General features: G+C 41.3%; 1 protein-coding gene across 4 annotated transcripts; it reads right to left on the reverse strand.

Moving 5' to 3' along the window:
- Nucleotides 1–936: 936 nt before the first annotated feature.
- On the reverse strand, nucleotides 937–15349 carry epn3a (epsin 3a). Of its 4 annotated transcripts, none has more exons than XM_084744961.1 (11): nucleotides 15050–15349; nucleotides 11442–12199; nucleotides 7742–7860; nucleotides 6328–6405; nucleotides 5846–5935; nucleotides 4118–4201; nucleotides 3414–3543; nucleotides 3002–3169; nucleotides 2720–2803; nucleotides 2393–2629; nucleotides 937–1992 (listed from the first exon to the last, which is right to left on the reverse strand). In XM_084744961.1, the coding sequence occupies exons 2-11, from the start codon at nucleotides 12031–12033 to the stop codon at nucleotides 1709–1711; spliced, it is 1866 nt and encodes a 621-aa protein (XP_084601087.1). In that variant the 5' UTR covers nucleotides 12034–12199; nucleotides 15050–15349; the 3' UTR covers nucleotides 937–1708. The 4 variants fall into 4 exon arrangements, with proteins under 4 accessions (XP_084601087.1, XP_084601089.1, XP_084601086.1 ...); XM_084744963.1 differs by having other exon boundaries at nucleotides 3002–3166; nucleotides 11442–12202; XM_084744960.1 differs by having other exon boundaries at nucleotides 11442–12202.
- Between the last annotated feature and the right edge of the window lie 4290 nt (nucleotides 15350–19639).

Here is a 19639-nt window from a genome sequence, read left to right on the forward strand (position 1 = left end):
AAATTCTTTACATATGTTAGATACCTTTAAACATAGGGTAGCCTACATATAATTCTGCTTTTTTACAGTAGCCTTAGATTTTTCCCTTGGTAGACTGCTCTTGTTTTCTATTGGAACAATGAATAAAAATGCTTCTTGTTTGGCATTCATGATTGGCTGCTTTTTGTGATCAGAAATGAGACCTAATTAAAGTTTGAATGTCAAATTTCTAAAGGTTGCATTTCTTTACCACTTACAATTTCAATACAATTCAAATCTTTTTTTTGACTGTTATTTGGTTATTTTTAATAACAAAAAATAATAATCAACATTAATATTCAGGGACAACAATAAGCCTACATTTTATTTGATGAGGTTCAGTAAGGGATAATGGTTAGGGGGTGCTGGCCCAAAAATCTGATCTGCCTCAGCTTAATTGAAGGACTTTGAAAACACGAAACTACTTGCTTTAATGAATTTCGTTTCATTATAGTATAAGAATATTACTTCCATGCAGTTATTCAGCCGGACAGTGACACCTCAAAGGCAGTGAACCTGGCATTTCATCCATCGTCCTCCCCCTATATTATGTTCATTCTCCTTTTGATTACTATAAATGGTGCGTTTGTCTCAATAATTTCTAATTTCACAGAATACTACACTACGGCAGTCCAACAGTCATTTCTCCTTACTGTAATTAGTGTTGCCTGAAACATGACTAATGTGTTTGACTGAAAGAAAATGTCTCATTTTCTGGGAAAAAAAATGTTAATCCCTTATGTTCAGTGATGCAGCATAGTAGTAATGAGTCATTACCAGCAGGGGGCATAAAGTGCACAACAAATACTGTAACTGGTACTGGGTGTGTGCCTGAGTTGAGATGATTTCATATAAAATGTATCTCAGGAAATGAGAAAATGTGAAAGAATAAAAACCAACTGAAGAACGAAGCATTGCTCTAATTATACCCTTATATTTGATGAGCGTCAGTGGTTCACAAGCAATGAATAAAACTCATGATTCATACATTTTCTAAGGTTGCCTTGCTTATAGTAAATTCAGAAGCACGTACTGTCCTCCCAGACTATAATTTCATTTAGTTCACCCCAACAATTCATTTCACTACAGTAAAATCATGTATATACGCTGATCTTTTCTCATTAGGTCTGATCCAACAGAAGCCCCGGAAAGTGTTGAAGCAGCAACATTTCAAGAACTGGACAGGTCTCCGACTCGTGTCTGCTATCAGAAATCCATTTTGTCTGGAGCCAGAGTATATGGCAGCAGCAGTGGCCAGCTAAGCCAATCAGAGAGCAGGAGACGTGTTGATGACTTCACTTGAAAAGCTGTGATACAGTTGCCTGGTAATTATGGCAAAGAGAGGAGACAAAATATTATCAAACTGTGCTTTTGTGTACATTTGTATCTTAAGTCCAATGAGCTATGGCCTTAAAGAGGATGCACATGACATTAATAGTCTCTGATACAAAGTTGTTACTGCATTCATGGCAAGAGGAGCAGGAGAGACAGTAGCAGTGAAGAGCAGAACCAGCTTGCATCAATCTAAGGGTTACTGTATTATACCACAATATAAAAACAACTAAGAATAGGGTGTTCATACAGGTCCTTGGGGCTGCAGTTCGGTCTGCGGTTAGAGTTACATTTCAAGAGCATAACCTAAAGGCGTTCCCCTTTTTTTCTAAGATATTTTCTCCAGTTTCATTGGTCCTCATAAGAAAGGGTTCTGACTGTTCTGTGCAGCCTGTGATCCGTCAGTGCTGGCTGAAGAGAAGGGCAACAGAGGCTCAGGGAGGTTCCTTGGCAGGTCCAGACCCGGCTGGGTGGGGTGAGTGAGTGACGAAGGGAGGCTGGCAGGCTGGTGGCTCGTAGGCAGGGGCAAGGAGGCACTGTACGGAAGAGAGGCGCCATGGGGAGCCGTGGAGCCCATTTGATTCAGAGTTAGTTTGGGTGCCTCGGTTTGGAATGGATTAGTGGCTGAAGGAGCACTCAGGCCTAAACAGAAAGAAACAAATGAGAAAGAAATTAGTAGGTTTGCTTTAAAGGCATGATTTTCACAATTTTCCCTTAAAAAAAAAACAGCAATGTATCAATTGACTTATTGAGAGCCCAACACTCATAGGTTTACAGGACACCAAAAGTACAGCTGCAGTGTTCAAATAATTTCTTTTCATCACAAAATTACAGTCAGTCTTACAGCTCGGTCAGTCTTAAGTAGAATAATTTGCCTTCTATCCCAAACTTGACAATAACGTTTTCATAATCAGGACATTAGTTGCCTTCAGCCTGTTGGGCAGCGGTGTGTAGCTCCCAGCCAACAATAGCTGCCGCTATCGGTCTTTCCCAGTGAAAACAAATTAAAATTGCATCTACAGCCAATAAACACAATAAATACCTGATAGAAAGGGGTTCAAAGTCTTGGCCTGAGGATTTGCTGGGATCAAGCTGTCCAGGTTTACTAAGGAAGCTGCTGTGGGGCCCAGGAACGCCTCAGGCGTTCTGCATTTACGAGGGCTGGGGTCCGCAAGGCTTTCTCCAAGATGTGACAGGTCAAATAGCTCAGGACTGCCCTCCCCTCGCCCATTTACATTCACTTGACCTCCATCCATGGCTTCATCAAAAAGGTCCCCATCTAACAGCAGAAAAAAGAGCAAGTTCTGACATTGCACGTGTGTAGGTCGCACAGAACCACTGTGAGAACAGTAAACAATGTGTGGTTTACCTGAGGGGCTTCCAGTTCTGGAAGAAGGTCCCTTGATTGCTGTTCTTTCTGATGGTACTGAGAATGGATCAACTCCCGAGGAGGCTATAAACACACCAAAATGCATACAATTTTCATCAAAGGAATTTTATGCAACATTTTCTTAAAAAATTACAGACTTGTAGAAAACATAGTCCCTTTCAATCATCACATATCAATTTTAGGCAATAAAATTATATTCATGATGGTCATAAATGGCCTTAAAAAGAGTTAACTTTAACTTGTTAAAACCTGGAGACTCACCTGTGTTGGCAGGCAAGCCCCACTCTCGGCCTGTGGCGTTGAGGGTGGGGACACTTTTCTGTGGGTCATCCCAGGGGTCAGCTGGGGGCTCCCACGGTGGAGGCGGGCTGTTGGAAGGTGGCGGTGCCATCCAGGGAGGATCTACTCCCGAGGCATTTGTACTGCCTTCTTTAGTACCAGAGAAGTTAATTGGAGAGAGAGAGGCTGTAAGTTCACTGTAGCGTGTGAGAAGAACAAACTGTACTGAGCTGTATGGATTTGTTATTTTACAGTATATCCATTTCAGAAAAGTACTAAATTAATTAAGCTGCAGATGTTTTTGTGTCCATAGAGAATTAACATTTGATGACTATAATTTTCTAGACATTATGCACAACTTGGTGCTGAAATAACAAGCTAACTCAAGGCTCACCCAGGGAGTCCCAGGGGTCTGTGCCCCCCATGCGAGCGGCTGCCTGGTGTGGGGCATTATTCCATCGCTGGTCACTAAGAGGCTGATCTAAGGGCACGGCAAAGACATCTACCAGGTCCATGAAGGCGGTCTGACCACATAAACAAGAGAAGTGTCTGTGTCAATTCAGTATATCACTTCAACACTCACTGATCTCTAGTCTGAATTGTTTTTGTGTATTTAAAGGTCACAACTGGTCATGGTCACAACTGAAACTAAAAAATGTTCACCATTATTCACTGTCACTTAAGTGAGTTTACTTAAGTTTTGGAATACAATTTTTGGAGGTTTTTTAAACTCAGAAAATCAAGCTTATGTGAAGAAGAAAAGCAAATTACGTTAAGACTCTGTGTTAAGCTAAAAACTGAAAAAAAAAATTTCTCAACTCTAAGGTAACGAAAACACATTGATTCTTAACACACCTATGAATATTTAATTCCATTTCTGAAACATTCAGCCAAAAAATCTTACACACTGGACCTTTAATGGTCCAATCAGACCCAATAACCCTGCTCATCATGACCATAAGGCATTATAGTTGATTTTGGTCCTCGCTCTATAAATGCATGTTCTCAAACCATTAGAAAAAAAACAATATAAACTACAATGTATGGTTATATTTTACCACCCCCCATTGAGATATTCCATACCCCAATATTTCATACCCCGCCTTTAGCCTCCATCTCACGTTTGCTCTCCTCCAGTGCTTTCTGGAGCATCGTCTCGTCTCCTTGGCGACTGAGTTGCTCCTGTCAACAGATAGAGACACATGGACGCCTTTTGGGCATGACAGCTTCCGGCAAATTTCACATACTGTCACATCATACTTAATTTATGACACAGCGACTGCACACAAGCAGAAAAGCTGACTTTTTTTTTTTCCTAGGCAACTGATGACCCAGAGATAGATGTGTGCAAAAGGCACAAGCCAGAAAATTCTCTGGTCAAAGAGAGGTGAGCGTGGAGCATCACTGTGGTCTCTAACAGAGCAGCTCTATTGTGCTACAGTATGTTGGCACAGTGAGAGAGACAAAGACAAAGAGACGGAGGCAGACAGGAAGAGAGAGGTGGAGTGAAAAGGTTGCTAGAGATAATTCAACAGAGTGATAGGAATACAATTTAAGAGGGCAAAGCAAAGGAAGCAGAGGGAGTGGAAATAACATTTGAACTAGCTCAAATAAATCTGACCAGTGTTCTCAATGTCAATTAGAGTTTAGAATCAGAATCTGTTTTATTGCCAAGTGGGTTTTCATACACAAGAGACTTGCTGTGGTATGTTGGTACATAACAACATACATACAGTACAAAACATTTAAATAAAGATTGAAGGGAAAAATTGTCATTGTTGATGGTAAATGTAGTCAACTGACGCAATAAATTCCTCAGTGTGTGCTATATTGACCTAGAAAGCCGAGTTTTTCTGCTCATGGAGCCGTGCAAGCAGCACCTACATATACCAGGATGCATTGCACGCAAGTTTCTGACGTCCACACCCATGTTGCTGGATATCAACACCCTAGCCTACAGCTATTGCTTTGTTGGCCTAAACTTAATGTTAGTAGACAAAATATTAATCTAACATGTCCCCTGGCTACCAAGAGGTAGAGACTAGAAATCTATGCTGAAATAGGCTGTAGTTCTTCCTGCATCCAGTGATGTCACAGTCATGTCACTGGACTAAGCACCAGATTGTGGAGCAGGAGAACTCACCTTTCTCTGTCAATATAGCACACACAAGATTTTATTGTTTCAGTTCACTACATTTACCTTCAACACTGACTGGACATCAACATGTTAAGTCCAAAAATGTTCCTTTTAAGGTAAGTACTGCAAGTCAAAACTGCTCAAAGAGAAACAAAATACAGACAATAACACATGAAAAACAAAAATATGATTTGAATTGTACTCTACAATATGTTCCTGAGAACATTTTGAGTGAGAAATAGGTGCTGCAGTAACATAATCTTGATCCATGTTTGATCAGCACTGCATAGTTTGACAGTTTGATCTGAGTTTCAGGAACTTTAGGCACTGGACGAACTTGCTGACCGCATGCAATTGGACAGACCTACAACCAATCAGAGCAGTGACACGTATAACTGAAAATCTGGACCGGTGACACTCCTCTGTCAATCATCCCCTTATTCAATAAACTGTTGTGATCAGCTCAACTGGATGTGAGGCTGAAGTAATTCTGTCTGAACAGAAGCGGGGTCAGATGTCATCAGCCTGAGGAAATGAAAAATTGAGCTTGGAACACTTGTTTGGTTCCCAGGCTAGTTTTCTGCAGGAATGTGCAAAAGACAGGACAAGGAAGGTGCAAGTTACAAGTTTACAAACTCATGTTCCCAGCAATACACAGAAGCAACTCCAAAAGAAAAAAAGATCATTACCTGCTGGTGCTCCTCTTTGCTCAGGCTCAGGGCTAACTGCAGCTGGCTTTCCTCATCCATATCCAGTGTGGCAGGTGCACGTTGGGCTGGCTGACCAGGGAGAAAAGCGCAATTAGTATTAAGTCAACAAAAGTGGAAACAGTGCTTGGACATCCTCACAATACACTGCATGCAAGTCTACATGTGCCCCCCAAGCAGAGTAAAGGGGTCAAACCTTTCCCTGGGTAGACCTCATACTACTGGACTAAGAGGAGAGATCTGCTGGTTAGTGTAACAGAAGGATGAATTTGATTAGTCACTGGAGAAAGTTAAATGTCCTTTTCCTGTTCAGGAGTGAGGAGAGTGAGTAGCACATGCATATGTTTCTCAGAAGGCCTCAGACTGGGCTGTGAAGTTGGTTTCAGTGTACAGAGCAACAGGAGATGTGGTACAGGGCAAAGGATGCAAAGGAACGGTCATCCCTGGTCCCAGCATACTTGTACCTTCTGGGCCTCCTCCTTGCTGAGATTCATAGCGATCTGGAGCTGGGTCTGTTCATCAATATCCAATGTTGGAGGTTGCTAGAGTCAAGCAGGAAGGATTAGGAGAAAGGCTAATCAAAGGGAAAGGTAAAAGCACCTTGATTCTGCTAAAGTGATTCTTGCCCCCTGTCGCGACTGCAAGCAAGTCAAAAGTGTTTTTCACTTGCACGTCTCACGCAACAGAAACACTCACATTTAAATATCTACAGCTGTCTGCACCAGCTCTGTGCCTCAAACATACCAGCTGCATCTGATGGGTGTAGACCTGTTTATTTACAATATGCATGTAACACAAGGCTTGTTCCCAGTAAAAGGCACTAAAAACATATTTTATCTGCATTTGTGCTCCACAGCCAGAGAGCAATTCACTCTGCTCTGGTTTAATCCCACAGACTCTCCCTTCACTTTACCCAGCAGCTGGGAACCAAGCAGACTTACACTTTATCTGCAATGTTTTCATGGTCAAACTGTACATTTACTGCCACTAAACAACATCACTGCTAAACTTTAATCCCTCTGCTCTGAGCGCAGCTACCGACACTCTTTTTTTTCCCTCTCCCCTTTGCTCATCTACATCCACTGCCATGCTTGATACAATCATATGCATCATGTGGATAGAAAATTGATCCGAAATATTCACCCCTATCAAAGGAAAACTGTGCACTACACATAAGTTTGGCTGCTTGTTGGACGCTCGCATGAAATACACGGACAAGAAATATCCTTGACAGACGATTTAGTGTGGCGTGATGTTGATGAGACGTTTGCGATCTAGACAAGGGGCTAAAGGAATATAATGATCTGAGGTGATTTAGAGAGAAAACATCAAATATATGGATCCCAGTTTGATCATAAAACCCCAGCTGGATTGGTTTGATTACAGAAGTGGAAACTGCTATGCAATATCATATATTCCCACAGTAGCTGGGCAGAAGTCACAGGGGGCAACGGCTGCCCTTGCCATAGAGTCTAGGGCGATCTGTGCGATGCTTAGGAGTGGATCAATGCGCACATCCTGTCTGGCTTCTCACTCTTTCACTCACAGCTCTCTCCCTCCTCAATGAGAAAGCGCCATTACTGACCACATCACAGACCAAGTTGATGATATCACTTTCTGTTAACGGTTCTGGGAAACGGTGTCCTAGTAGCGAGGTAGTGGGAGTGATTCATCACTGAGACAGATAGTGTGCGTGGGAGCCGTTAAATGTTTTACTACAGCGTTACAACATAACATGTCAGCAGCAGGACGGCTAAGAAGCCTCTTTCTGTCAGGCACATGTGCTGTAAGGATGAGAGGTTGTGTGTGTGTGTGTGTGTGTGTGTGTGTGTGTGTGTGTGTGTGTGTGTGTGTGTGTGTTATCTTAGTTAGAGGTACCTTCTCACTTTCTTCTCGGCTCATAGCCAGGGCCAGCTGCAGCTGCAGCTCCTCTTCTCCACTGGTGGTGGGCCGAGCTTGCTCCAGGTCTGGAGCAACTCGAGGAGAGGAAGAGGAGGCTGCAAGGAGAGTAAGAGCAGAGGGGATTGTGTGTTTAGCAGGGGGATGTGGACAGAAACAATGACAAATGGAAATACAGAATACAAAGAAAGAAACTCTTTAGGCTGATTTTTAAGGTCAGAAAGGAGCTGGCACTGTTTGTGCATGTTAATTTTTTTTCCATGGCCCGTTGTTTATGGCCTTTGCTGGCATTGCTTGCCACGGTCTGCCTAACTCTGCCTGCACTGAGAACAATGGTGCGCCTGTGTGGAGAGTTAGGGTGGTGGAGGGGTAGAGGAATGGACGGGTTGGAGTGGGGCCCACCTTATTACCCCGAATCGTTTGGGTGTGTTCCAGGACTCAGGTCCAGGTTTGGGGGAGGGGGCTGCCTGGCGGTAAACCAGTCTGGGTGCCAGGCTGTAGGTCACGAGGCTAAAAGAGGGCAGCAGGCCACACGTTGGCGGTGTCAGATCTCAGAAACTGATCATTTCCACTGTGCTGCCCCTCAATATCCCCCGCCTGAGCTGGAATGCTTGCTGGCAATTAGCTGCTGCCAACCTACTGACCCCCACCCACAGCATCTATCAGCATTTCGTCCAAAACACTTCAACCATGCGCCGGTGTCTTGGAATCTCAAAGAGACCACCCCTGTCCTCCATTTCTTTCTTTCAAAATCCCCCGGGGCCGAGAGAGAAACTCTGCAGTGTTGCAAATATGGAAATACTGCATTTACACAGACCAACACACCAACATCCACACACACAGGTACACTGCACACATGTATTTAAAAACCTGCTGCACACTTCTAACTAGGGCAGCAACTAAAGATTTTTTTTATTCTCAATTAATCTGCTGATTATTTTCTAGATTAAAACAATTAATCGTTAGGTCTGTAAATGTCAGAAAATAGTGAAAAATGTATATTCCAGTTTCTAAAAGTCCAACATGAGGTCTTTCAATGGTTCAGAAAGTTATTCAGTTTGATATAGAGCTGTAACAATTGGTCAACTGGTGGATTAGTCGATAAAAAGGAAATTAGTTGACAATCATTTTGATAACTGATTAATTATTTGACTCATTTTTCAAGCAAATATGCTCATAAATTGCTGGTTCCAGCTTCTTACATTTAAGGATTTGCTGTTCTCCTTTGTCTTCATTACAGTTAAATGAATAGTCTTTGGGTTTTAGACTGTTGGTCGGACCAAAGAAGCAATTTGAAGATGTCACTTTGGGCTCTGGGATATTGTGATCTGATTTTGATGAAAATAATCATCAGATTAATCAATAATGAAAAAAAATCATTAGCTGCAGCCCTATTTGATATGATAAGAAAGAGAGAAAAGCAGAAATATTCTCCATATTTGAGAGGCTGAAAACAGCATTTTTTTTTTGCCATTTGTGCTGGAAAATGCTTTAAAGACTAATCATTGCAGCTCAACTTTTTTTTGAGGGCATTCTGGATAAAGACCAAGTGATTTTAATTACTTGCTCGTGGTCAGAGTGTGAAATTGTTGATGGTTATCCAGCGTGAACGCCTGAGGCTGAGGCTTTAAACTTTGCATTTTGTAGTGTTATCAGATGTGTTTCCTGTGTATTGCACAGAAAAAAAGACGGTCACACTCACGACTAAAATCATCTTAACAGGTTTTTACTTTGTCATGTCTGGCAGAAAATCATATAAAATGTTTTCCACCATCCGGCCTTCATCAGTGTGTGAATCTCTGATGAAGGCATTCTATACATGTACATATACAATCAGGATAACGCACCAGATGGTCAGAGCGCAGTGGTAACCCCACAAGATCTAACTGTTTTCCTGTATATTGCAAACCAGACTTCTGTTGTAGCATCACTGATCCGCAGACACAGAGCTTGTAGGTAACAGTTTCTGCCACGTTTCCACTGGCACACATTCTGGCCCAGAAAAGTATGCAAGGAACGTGAGTCAAGGGGAAAATGTAGGGTAGAAAAAAAAAAGACTTTTGAAGAATTAGTGGTAGTAAAACAGTCAGATACCACCTGTGGGCTTGTCCCTCTCCACACCAATGAAAACAGACCTCAGACATCAAAGTATGACTGAGTAATTGGTGCCTTCATGAAGCCGCAACTTTGCTACTGACGAACACTTCTTAATAAACACCACACAACACACAGACCACACAAATACCAAAGTATCTGTTACACATCACTTGAACCACATTTACAAACGCTACATACATCTCTTACATCAGACGTCCTAACCTCTCCGCACGCACAGACAGATCACTTCGGTCTTTTCTTTGCTATCTAGCCACCAGACCAAGATCTCTGTAGTGTCGATACATATTGTATCACCACAAGCAAACATAGCATCCAGCTGTGGTTTCACATTAGATTGAGAGAAGCACAAACAGGGCCTCCTCTCTTTTGTAAATCCAGTTTAGCTGACGTGACTGTAAACAGGAGAATGAGAGGAATGCAGATGTCCGACCATCAGCAGAGAGCAAAACTGAAACGCTTTCTATTAGAACACCAGCAGACAAAAATAATGAGTACCTTATTCATATTATTGCAGCTCAAATGCTGGAATGTGCTGCTGGTATTAAAATATCCTCTACATCAATGATAAATAACAGGTGAGAACTGATTGATGTCTCGAAAACTGGGCAGAGATTAAAGATATACTGTATAACTGACAGCGTCTCCATAAATTTCTTCTTTTTTTTCCCTTTTCTGTCATCAAGTGGAAAATCTTAAGTGACTGATGAACTAAGATGTTAAGGAATGCAGCTATAAGTTTTTTTTTTTTTTAAATTTATCAAAAACTTGTGACTAAATGAACTCATGACCTGTTACGTGTGCATTCCTGACAACCTGACATCCACATGACAGGAAATATTCACGTACCGAGACGTGTGTGCAACGCCTACTCCAAAAAAGTTAGGATGTTGTGTAAAATGTGAGTGAAAACATGATGCAATGATTTGCAAATCCTTTTCAACCTGTATTCATGCCGGCGTAGTACAAAAACTCGACATTTAAAGTTCGATCTGATAAGCTTTAGAGTTTTTTTGAATTTGATGCCTACAACACCATCCATAAAAACTGGAACACGGACACTGGTTGTTGATATTTTGAAAGGGAACTTCTTTCCCATTCTTGCTCAATATACAACTTCAGGTGCTCAACACTCCGGGGTCACCTGAGGGGTCAAAGGTCACAGGCATCCAACGTTTGTTTTCAGCTGCCCCCCTTATGTTCTGAATCTTATATTATGGATTGTAGATGGTGAAATCCCTAAATTCCTTGAATTACTTCACCCCATCCTAGTTTGTGAACGACTGAGCCTTTCCAGGATGACCCTTTTATGTCCAACCTGACACTGTCACCTGTTACCAGTTAACCTGTTTACCTTCAAACAGGTGTTTTTTGAGCATGTCACATCTTTACCAGTCTTTTGTTGCCCCTGCCCAAACGTTAGTGAAACATGTTGCAAGCATCAAATTCAGAATGAGAGTAAGTTTACCACTTTGAACATTAAATATCTTGTTTTGGTACTACATTGAACTGAATACAAGTTTGTATTTTGAGGGACTACAATAACGTTGCACTTGCTACTCACAGTGATGGGAGGATGGCGATCCTCTGCACACGCCAAACTCGTCCCTGTGGACCGAGCTGGGCTGACTAGTGCGTCGACCTGGGTAAGGAGGAGGCAGAGATCCAGAGCCTAAGCCACTGGTGACCCCCGCCATGCGTGTCTTGGTCTTCAGCGCCTGGCTCCGCTCCCTCTTCAGCTTCTCCTCGTCCCTCAGCAGAGCCACCAGGTGCTTGGCCTTCTCCCGGACGTTAACTCCCTGGTCACGTCCATCTCGATCGATGTACTGGAAGTCTCTGAGTGTCTGGATGGTGTATATGTTCTCCCGGCACTCCTTGGCCACACGCTCAGAGCCTGTTTTGATCAGGTAGTCCAACAGGGTCAGCGCCTTATAAACATGCCGCCAGTTTTTACCGTGGTCATTGAGCCGCTTCCAGATCATACCCATAACCTCAGTGAATGCCACTACGTTGAAGGTCAGGTCTGCGATTTCAGACATGAGTGAGCCGGGAGGACCCCAAGGATCATTGGAGGTGGCCTCTCGGACCTTGACTTCGGCCTCCGTGTAGTTGTTGACCATGTTTTTCATCTGACGGCGGAGCGATGAGGTCTGCATGATGGCAGTAGTGTTTCACAGGTGCCAAAACAAAACAAAAGTTTAACAGCAGGCCAGCCTACTGTGTTGCCTCAGGCAAGGTGACTTGTTAGAGATGAGTTCAGTGGAAAATTGCAATGAAGTCGTCCTCCTGTTGACAACTTCAGTGACGTCCTCAGGTGTGTTCCTGCTGAGAGGGAGTACACAAATTAGATCTACAGGAAAATCATTTGTATCATGTGATGTGATGTGATGAAAAAAGGTCCTGTAAGTCATTAAAAGACACTTTGCAAAATAATGACTTAGTATCTCATAGTAATGACTTATTATCACAAAATGATGACTTCAAATCTCAAAAATATGACATAGTATAATGAGTAATAATTAGTAATAATGAGAAACTTTCTCAAAATAGTTCCTCATTCATTCTGAGATAATTAGGGTTGAAAGTTGAGATACTGGGTCATCATTTTGAGAAAGTCACAAACACACGTGTGGTGTACACATTCAGTATTATTATTCCATTCATAAGCTATTCCTAACAGCACCGGTGACGACGGCTCACACATTTTTTCATGTAGTAATTGTGTTCAGAAGGAGCGAGGATCAGCTCAGCACCCCTGAGCGATGTGAAACACAACACCTGGGCTCAGTTTTCCCTGAAACAACTTCATCAGATCTGTGTGAGCGATTACAGCGCATTGTTTCTCATAAGTAAGCAATGACCAGCTTGACAGCTATTATCCTAATTTGATTTCACAAAATAATTTTTCCTGCCCCGTAAAGCGAGAATTAGTTTCAGGCCCAGGGACTGGAAATCTGTGTTTTACCTTGGAGTGTTATCAGAGAGCGGGGAGGGGCTCCACCTCTCCTGTTTTTCTGACCTGATTACATCACCACAGCAGCAGGCCTTCAAAGCACTCAAAGACTCACAAAACAGCTGAACTCCTACACAGATTCACAAACCGTACTCCTGTTACAGTCACTAACAGTTTGCTGTTAAATTCTACTTTACTAATCAAAACAGTTTAATTGTACAGGAGCAGTACATTATCTATCACTTTGCCCTGGACATTGGACTTTCCTGTCTTGCCTCACATCGTCAGGGCAGTGAGTCAGTCTAACCGATAACTTTCCACTCCCAGATCTGCCTCGTTTATTTAACTAAAAACTGAGATGCATGAACATGAAGAATCAGTCCCTTCATGAAAGAGTCAAGTGCTGTGTCATGAGCATGTCCAAAATATTAAAAAAGGGGCTTTAAATAGGTTTGTATATATCCCTAGAGTGACAAAACTGCTTCACAATATATGTAAAATTCAGTGTATTAGCTTTTTTACAGACAAATTTACTTTAAAAAATAAGCAGCCTATGAATAAACACTATGAATAGATGGTGACAGCACTAGGTTGGCCTGCGATATCTGTCATCTTATGCTGCAAATAGACTGTTAAGTGGTAGTAAGAGACAAAATGTTAGTGGCTCAGCTGACCACAGGTTAAATTTCAAGTGGTGTCCAATGCGGGCCCAGTTCACCATTCAGTCCCAGTACATCTGGTCAAAACAGAAAATATCAAATATCGTATTATTTTTGATCAAATACTTTGATAATGATTTTAGGGGTGTAACAATATACCTAATATCACAGTAAAAAATGTCTCGATACCACATCAGATTGTATCTATACCATATATCTATAATAAAATTCTGATATTGACATATTAGCCAAATAAACTTTAATACAGTTTTTGCAATTTTTCCCCAAAAGTGGTTAACAAAAATGATATCTGGGCACTATTTCCACCTGCATTTTCCCGTAAATTGTCAAAATATTGATACATAAATACTTTTTCTACACCACACGGTTAAACCAAAACAAAACTAACATTTGAAAGTATCGAAAAGCACCAAGACCATAAAAGGGCTCTTTCAATACCTCATTTCAGTTTTTCCTGCATGAAATGTGACTTGCAGCAAAACCAGAGAGTGTTAAGTGGCTTTTTTTCTCTACCAGCACTGTATGCAGGTTGTTAATTTTAAAAAAAAAGAAAATAAATTATTCTATTTTGTGCACCTAGGACTTTTTTTTTTTCCTGGAGTAAAGTATCTTTTTTATACTAATATTGTATCAAAGCTTAAAATTCAGGTATCATGACAGAGTATAAATTGTATATGAATATATTGCCAGGCCTTAAATCCACACACCTCCTACTTCCTGATTCCTGAATGACTAGAAACTCTTCCTGTACCTTCCAGTAAATGAAAATCGTATGAATGCGTTGTTTTAATGCGGCTAATGACAGATCAAAGAATGGTAATGAAACTGTCCCTTCGTCCAGATTGTTAATCCAATCTTCATTACTGCTGCACTCACACTCATAATGAAGATAAATGAATTCAGTGAGAAACAAATTACTCTCACATCAGTCAGACTGGTTGTAGGGAGGTGGGGGGGGGGGGGGGGGGGGGCAACACCCCACCACTACACTGACACATAAATTCTTTCTGTCAAAACACACACCCTCACGCTGTATTTCCTAACAAAATGAAGCTGTCTCACACAGCTCGAGTACAACGCATGACCTTGACATGATCACACAACTGAGCTGAAGTGTCTACTTTTACTCAGATTTACTCAGTGGATCTGTAAAACACATTTCCTGTTCAGAAATCCAATTAAGTGAGCCTTATAATTTCCTAACCCTCTCCATTTATATAGGACGCAAAGGAAAACTGTTCGGATCAGGCCTACATTGCTCTCTCAGGTATGTTTTTTATTATCCCAACAGATGTGTGAATAAACACTAAACCGCTGGATGAAAGCTCCGGTCCCGATTCAACTTATTTGTCCTTTTTTTTTTTGTCCCAAACCAGGACGACCAGGGGGTGCCATTATTATCATGCACGTTGCGTCAAACGGGACAATCGGGTAGGTGAAGTATGACTCAGCTACGAATCCGACTTTAAAAGTTGAAACCTCGTCGAAATAAGCAGAAAACGTCCGGGGATTCACCGCCGCTTCCACTTTCCCTCTTACCTTCATGTCATAGCGCGTCAGTGGGGTCCCAACTTGGGGAGGCTTTGGGTGGAAGAAGAAACGCCTCCGCCTCTCGACATGTCCCGAAGCTTTCGGAGGGAGAAAAAGAGTCAAAAAAGATATTTAAAGCGCAAATGAAACCATCCGAGGGGAGCGGCGTGCGCTCAGAATGAAAGCAGAACTAAAGCGCAACGGTGCCGTTTTGTTATCAAACTTAGTTGTGTGTGCATATCGCAAATCCACTGGGCTTGCAGATGGCACAGGCCCCCCTAAAAACACACAACACACACACAGTAAAAATGGATGGAGAGAGGGAGGGAAGAGGGGAGGGAGGGAGGGCTGCTCGGTGCATGCAGAGTCAGACTTAACCCTTTCACTGCCTGTAGGAAAACTAAGCATCTGCGTGCCCTGGAGCAGGCCATGTTATTACACAAACTTCCTATCCTAAAGAAAGAGTTTAAGATGAGACTTTTCCCAGTTTGGTAGGCCAGTGTTTCTTAAACTTTTTTATTTCTAGGGACCCACTTTTTAAAAATGACAATCCACCCAATTCTTTATAGGCCTTAAACATAAATCTTTGGAAGAATTAATTTGTGCATAAATGAATGTTCTGGACCACATTTCCACATCACCATAGTTTAATTTGGCGCATATTATTCAAAACATGCTTAAACATAAGCATGTTTATTACTTTATAAATGAGAAGAAAAGCATTTAGGCAGAGTTAAAGGGATAGTTCGCCCCCAAAAATGAAAATTCAGTCATTATCTACTCACCCTTGTGCCGATTGAAGGTTGGCTTTAATTTTGTAGTCCACAAAACGCTGCTGGAGTTTCACAGGAAAACAGTGGTGCAGAATCTCCCAAACAATTTAAATGAATGGTGACCAGTTTTCAAACATAAAAAAGATGTAAAACCAAAAAAAGCCTCAAAGCTCCTAAAGTTTGCATGGCACATACTGCATCCAAACAGTTCAGAAGGTGTGCACACGCACGTGAACATGGCTCCAAGTTAAGGATTTGGTTAAAAACAGTGTAAATGATGTCTTTCAAGTCAACTTGGCACACCAGGACTTTAAGAGACCTGGATCACAGCAGATGAGTAGTACAGAGGCATTTTATGTTTGTTTGTTTGTTTTTTACGTTTGAAAACTGGTCACCATTTAATTTTTGAAGGAGATTCTGTAAACTGTTTTCAAGTGAAACTCCAGCAGGATTTTGTGGACTGAAAAACTAAACCTGACCTTTAATCACCATGAGGGTGAGTATTAATAATATTAATTTCTGGGTGAACTATCCCTTTAATAGTTATCTACTTTCTTTGTTGGGAAGTTTTGGTGGTTTTGTAAGACACTTTTTCTATCTAAAGTTAGAATAGGAACAACGACTTAGGTATAGTTGAGAAGCAGTATAAAGTTACATAAAATAGAAATACTGAAGTAAAGTACTGGTCCCTTGAATTTATACTTGAAGGTACAGCTCACCCCAAAATCAAAAATGCATATTTTTGGCGTTATCAGCCGCAGAAATGTATGCCTTCTCCAATATAACAGGGTTAAATGGCACAAGTCATGTGTTGTTCCAAGCACCAAAATACACATTTGAAAAATGTTAATCAGAATAATTGATAGAGTTTGCTGGGAGCAGTTTAATATAGGAACTACTTTAGAATCGACCGGAATAGTACTGCAGGCCAGGGAAAGGCCTGTATTTTTGATTTGGGGTGAACTGTCTCTTTAACTTAAATTCCACCAGTGATTCTAGATTTTTCAGCAGATCTCTGTGCAAAAATCACTGCATGTAATGTAATATTTAAATACTACAGAGACTACACTCACCATACAGGCAGAGATATATTTTGAGATGTTACAGTTTTGCACTGGGAGGTAAAAATATGGCGGTATAAACCTTTAAGTTAGTACCACAGATCCTTTTATTTCCCACAGAGCTGTGCTGCTTACACTTCCTGGCAGAGTGAGTGGCTGTGTGTTATCCCAGAGGGATTCCACAACGGACCACATTTCCTTTTCAGCAGCTTCATCATTGCATCTCTGCTCTTTACTTATTTATCAGCACTAATGGGCTGTTGTCTGAACTCACATCCTTTTGCATTATACACAGAGCCGAAATAAATCTCTACTGTATATATGTTGACTTGGATTCAAGCAATTGTGCAGAGTAATCTACAGCTACAACTCCAGGTCGTCTACAGTACAGAGGGCTCATATCATGACGCTGAATGAATAATGATTACTTAAGTGAGGAGGAAAGAGTCTCGTGGCTGGTTGACTGAGCAGGATATACAGGAAATACCAGCTCCACCTTGAAATAACAAAGGCACAACTCTTGGAGACGACAAAAGAAAGGCAAAGTGCCTGCAGAAATCAGGAGTAAAACCCTTTGATAGCACTTTGGTGGCACAGCTTTTAATCTGATAAAAGCCTCACATAAGTTAATAGACCTAATGTGCATTTCATGTGACTCAGTGATATGAGCTCATGCACACCTCCTCCTCTCTGTCCTGGCACCCTACATGTCTTTATTTCTCTGAAAACAGATGCCTGAACATTCTTTGTTTCCCAACAAAGGCCCGATGAGGTCAGTGCAGGGGGGATATGCAGGCGAGGTCTGAGAAAACAGAGGGGGAGGAGAGAGAGAGAGAGGGCGGATAAATAACACCAGCCTCCTGCTGCATGGCAGTGACGTCACGCAAGAGGGGAAATCTGACTTCTCCGTGCTAGTGTGTGTGTGTGTGTGTGTGTTTCATATTTGAAGTCAATGGAAAACAACAGGCATGTGTGTGATCACTGATCACTTTCTACTGGCTGGTGGATCTTGTTGCTAAAACTTCACTGTAAAACGTCATCTGTCTCTCTTTGCTGCCCTCTGGTGGAGGGGTGTCAAACTCAGTTTCATCCTGGGACACATCAGCATTACGTTTGCCCTCAAAAGTCATGGTTCCCATTTACAACCAACACCAAGGAGACTAAACCATAAATTCTAACACACTCCCATAAGTTGCCTAAAATTTTCAAAGATAATTCAACAGACTGCCCTAGATAGAAAGGAGGGACAATTATGTATCATTTTCTGGACTTTTTGGAGTTAGACTTTTATGGCCTAGAGCCTTTATAAATATAAATAATAAATTATGAACTATTAAGTTATTGCTACCATTATTTTGTCACCTTTTCTTTTTTCTTTGTTTGTTCTTTTGCTTACTTGTCTGTTTTGTTTACTAGGGTATGTAGAGATGAATAAAATATTTATGATTCATTTTAAAAAGATCATCAGAACTAAAGCCATGGGATTTAAATTCTGTGTTATTCTTCATTTATCTGCCCCAGTTTAACAGGGATTACAGCGTATTGCTGACCTGTCACATTAACACTGAAACACCAACTCGCTGAGTTTGATTAGTCTTGTGTGTTGATCAGAGTTGTGGTTAAATGTTTGGGTGGGCCTCAGAAGATTTCCAGGTTTCAGAATGGGCTGCGGCCTGCTTAAATTTGGGAATGGCTGATGAAGGATAATCACATCCTCATAAAACAGAAGTGCTCTCCATTTAATTGCCAAACTAGACTCACAGTCGTGTCTCTGCCTACCAGTCAAGTTGCCATTTACATCCACGTCTGTCCAGACTCATATAATGTGTGTAGAGAAGATTTTGATGGAATTTAAGAAAAGGTATTAAATGCATTTTTGCAAAATTGGAAGTTCTCATCATACATGTTTGATTCCAGTGAATAATTTCCAGTGAGAAACATGCTGTCTTCACTCAGGGACTATTTTTTTCAGAGGAGAGCTGAACAGTATGACGTCACAGTGAAGTCGACCTTTTACCTTCAGGATATAAAATGGCATTACTTCATCATTTTATCCCGTTAGATATTTGTGAAAAATGTTGTCATAATTAATGACGTTAGATTTCTTGAGTTGAGTCGTCTGCTCTAATCACTTCATCCTTGAGTCCTGAGCGGATGTTTGGAAGAAGCTAAAATAGAATAAACATACCCAGATTTAATTTAACAGAAGGCAATAACAGACAGAAAAGGTGTAAGCAATGGATGAAAAGAAGTGAGGGTTGTAGCTGGGTTTGCTTCAGATGTGTGTGTTGCTGAACTGAACACTGCTCCTGAGAGGATCCGGATAGTTCATCCCAGAGCAGCATATCAGACATATATTTTTCTGCTAAACCACTCTGTGCTTTATAAACCTACAGTATCACTTTAAATTATTATGCTAAAGGTTGATAGGACTGATAAAAAAAAAAACAAAAACAACACAGTGACATCAGAGATGATGGCAGAGTATGTGACCATTTGATGATGTGGTCCAATCATTTTCTATAAATACAAACCCATTTTATTAAAATGAAAGTGTTTTCTATATTTGGTAACATAAACAGAAACTGAAGCAGTGAATGACAGTCTGAGTCAGTGCACATATGCTGACAGCCACCAGTATGACGCTGTTGTTATGACTCAGGGTAGTGACTGAGACTGAGCCCTTCACTACAGTAAATTACAGTATCCCTCTATCAGCACTTGCGTCCCACAGGCGCCGCCACTCCATGCATAAAAATAATATT

The sequence above is a fragment of the Lutjanus erythropterus genome, chromosome 19, assembly GCF_056507025.1.
Source record: "Lutjanus erythropterus isolate fLutEry1 chromosome 19, fLutEry1.hap2, whole genome shotgun sequence".
Taxonomy (NCBI): Eukaryota; Metazoa; Chordata; class Actinopteri; order Lutjaniformes; family Lutjanidae; genus Lutjanus; species Lutjanus erythropterus.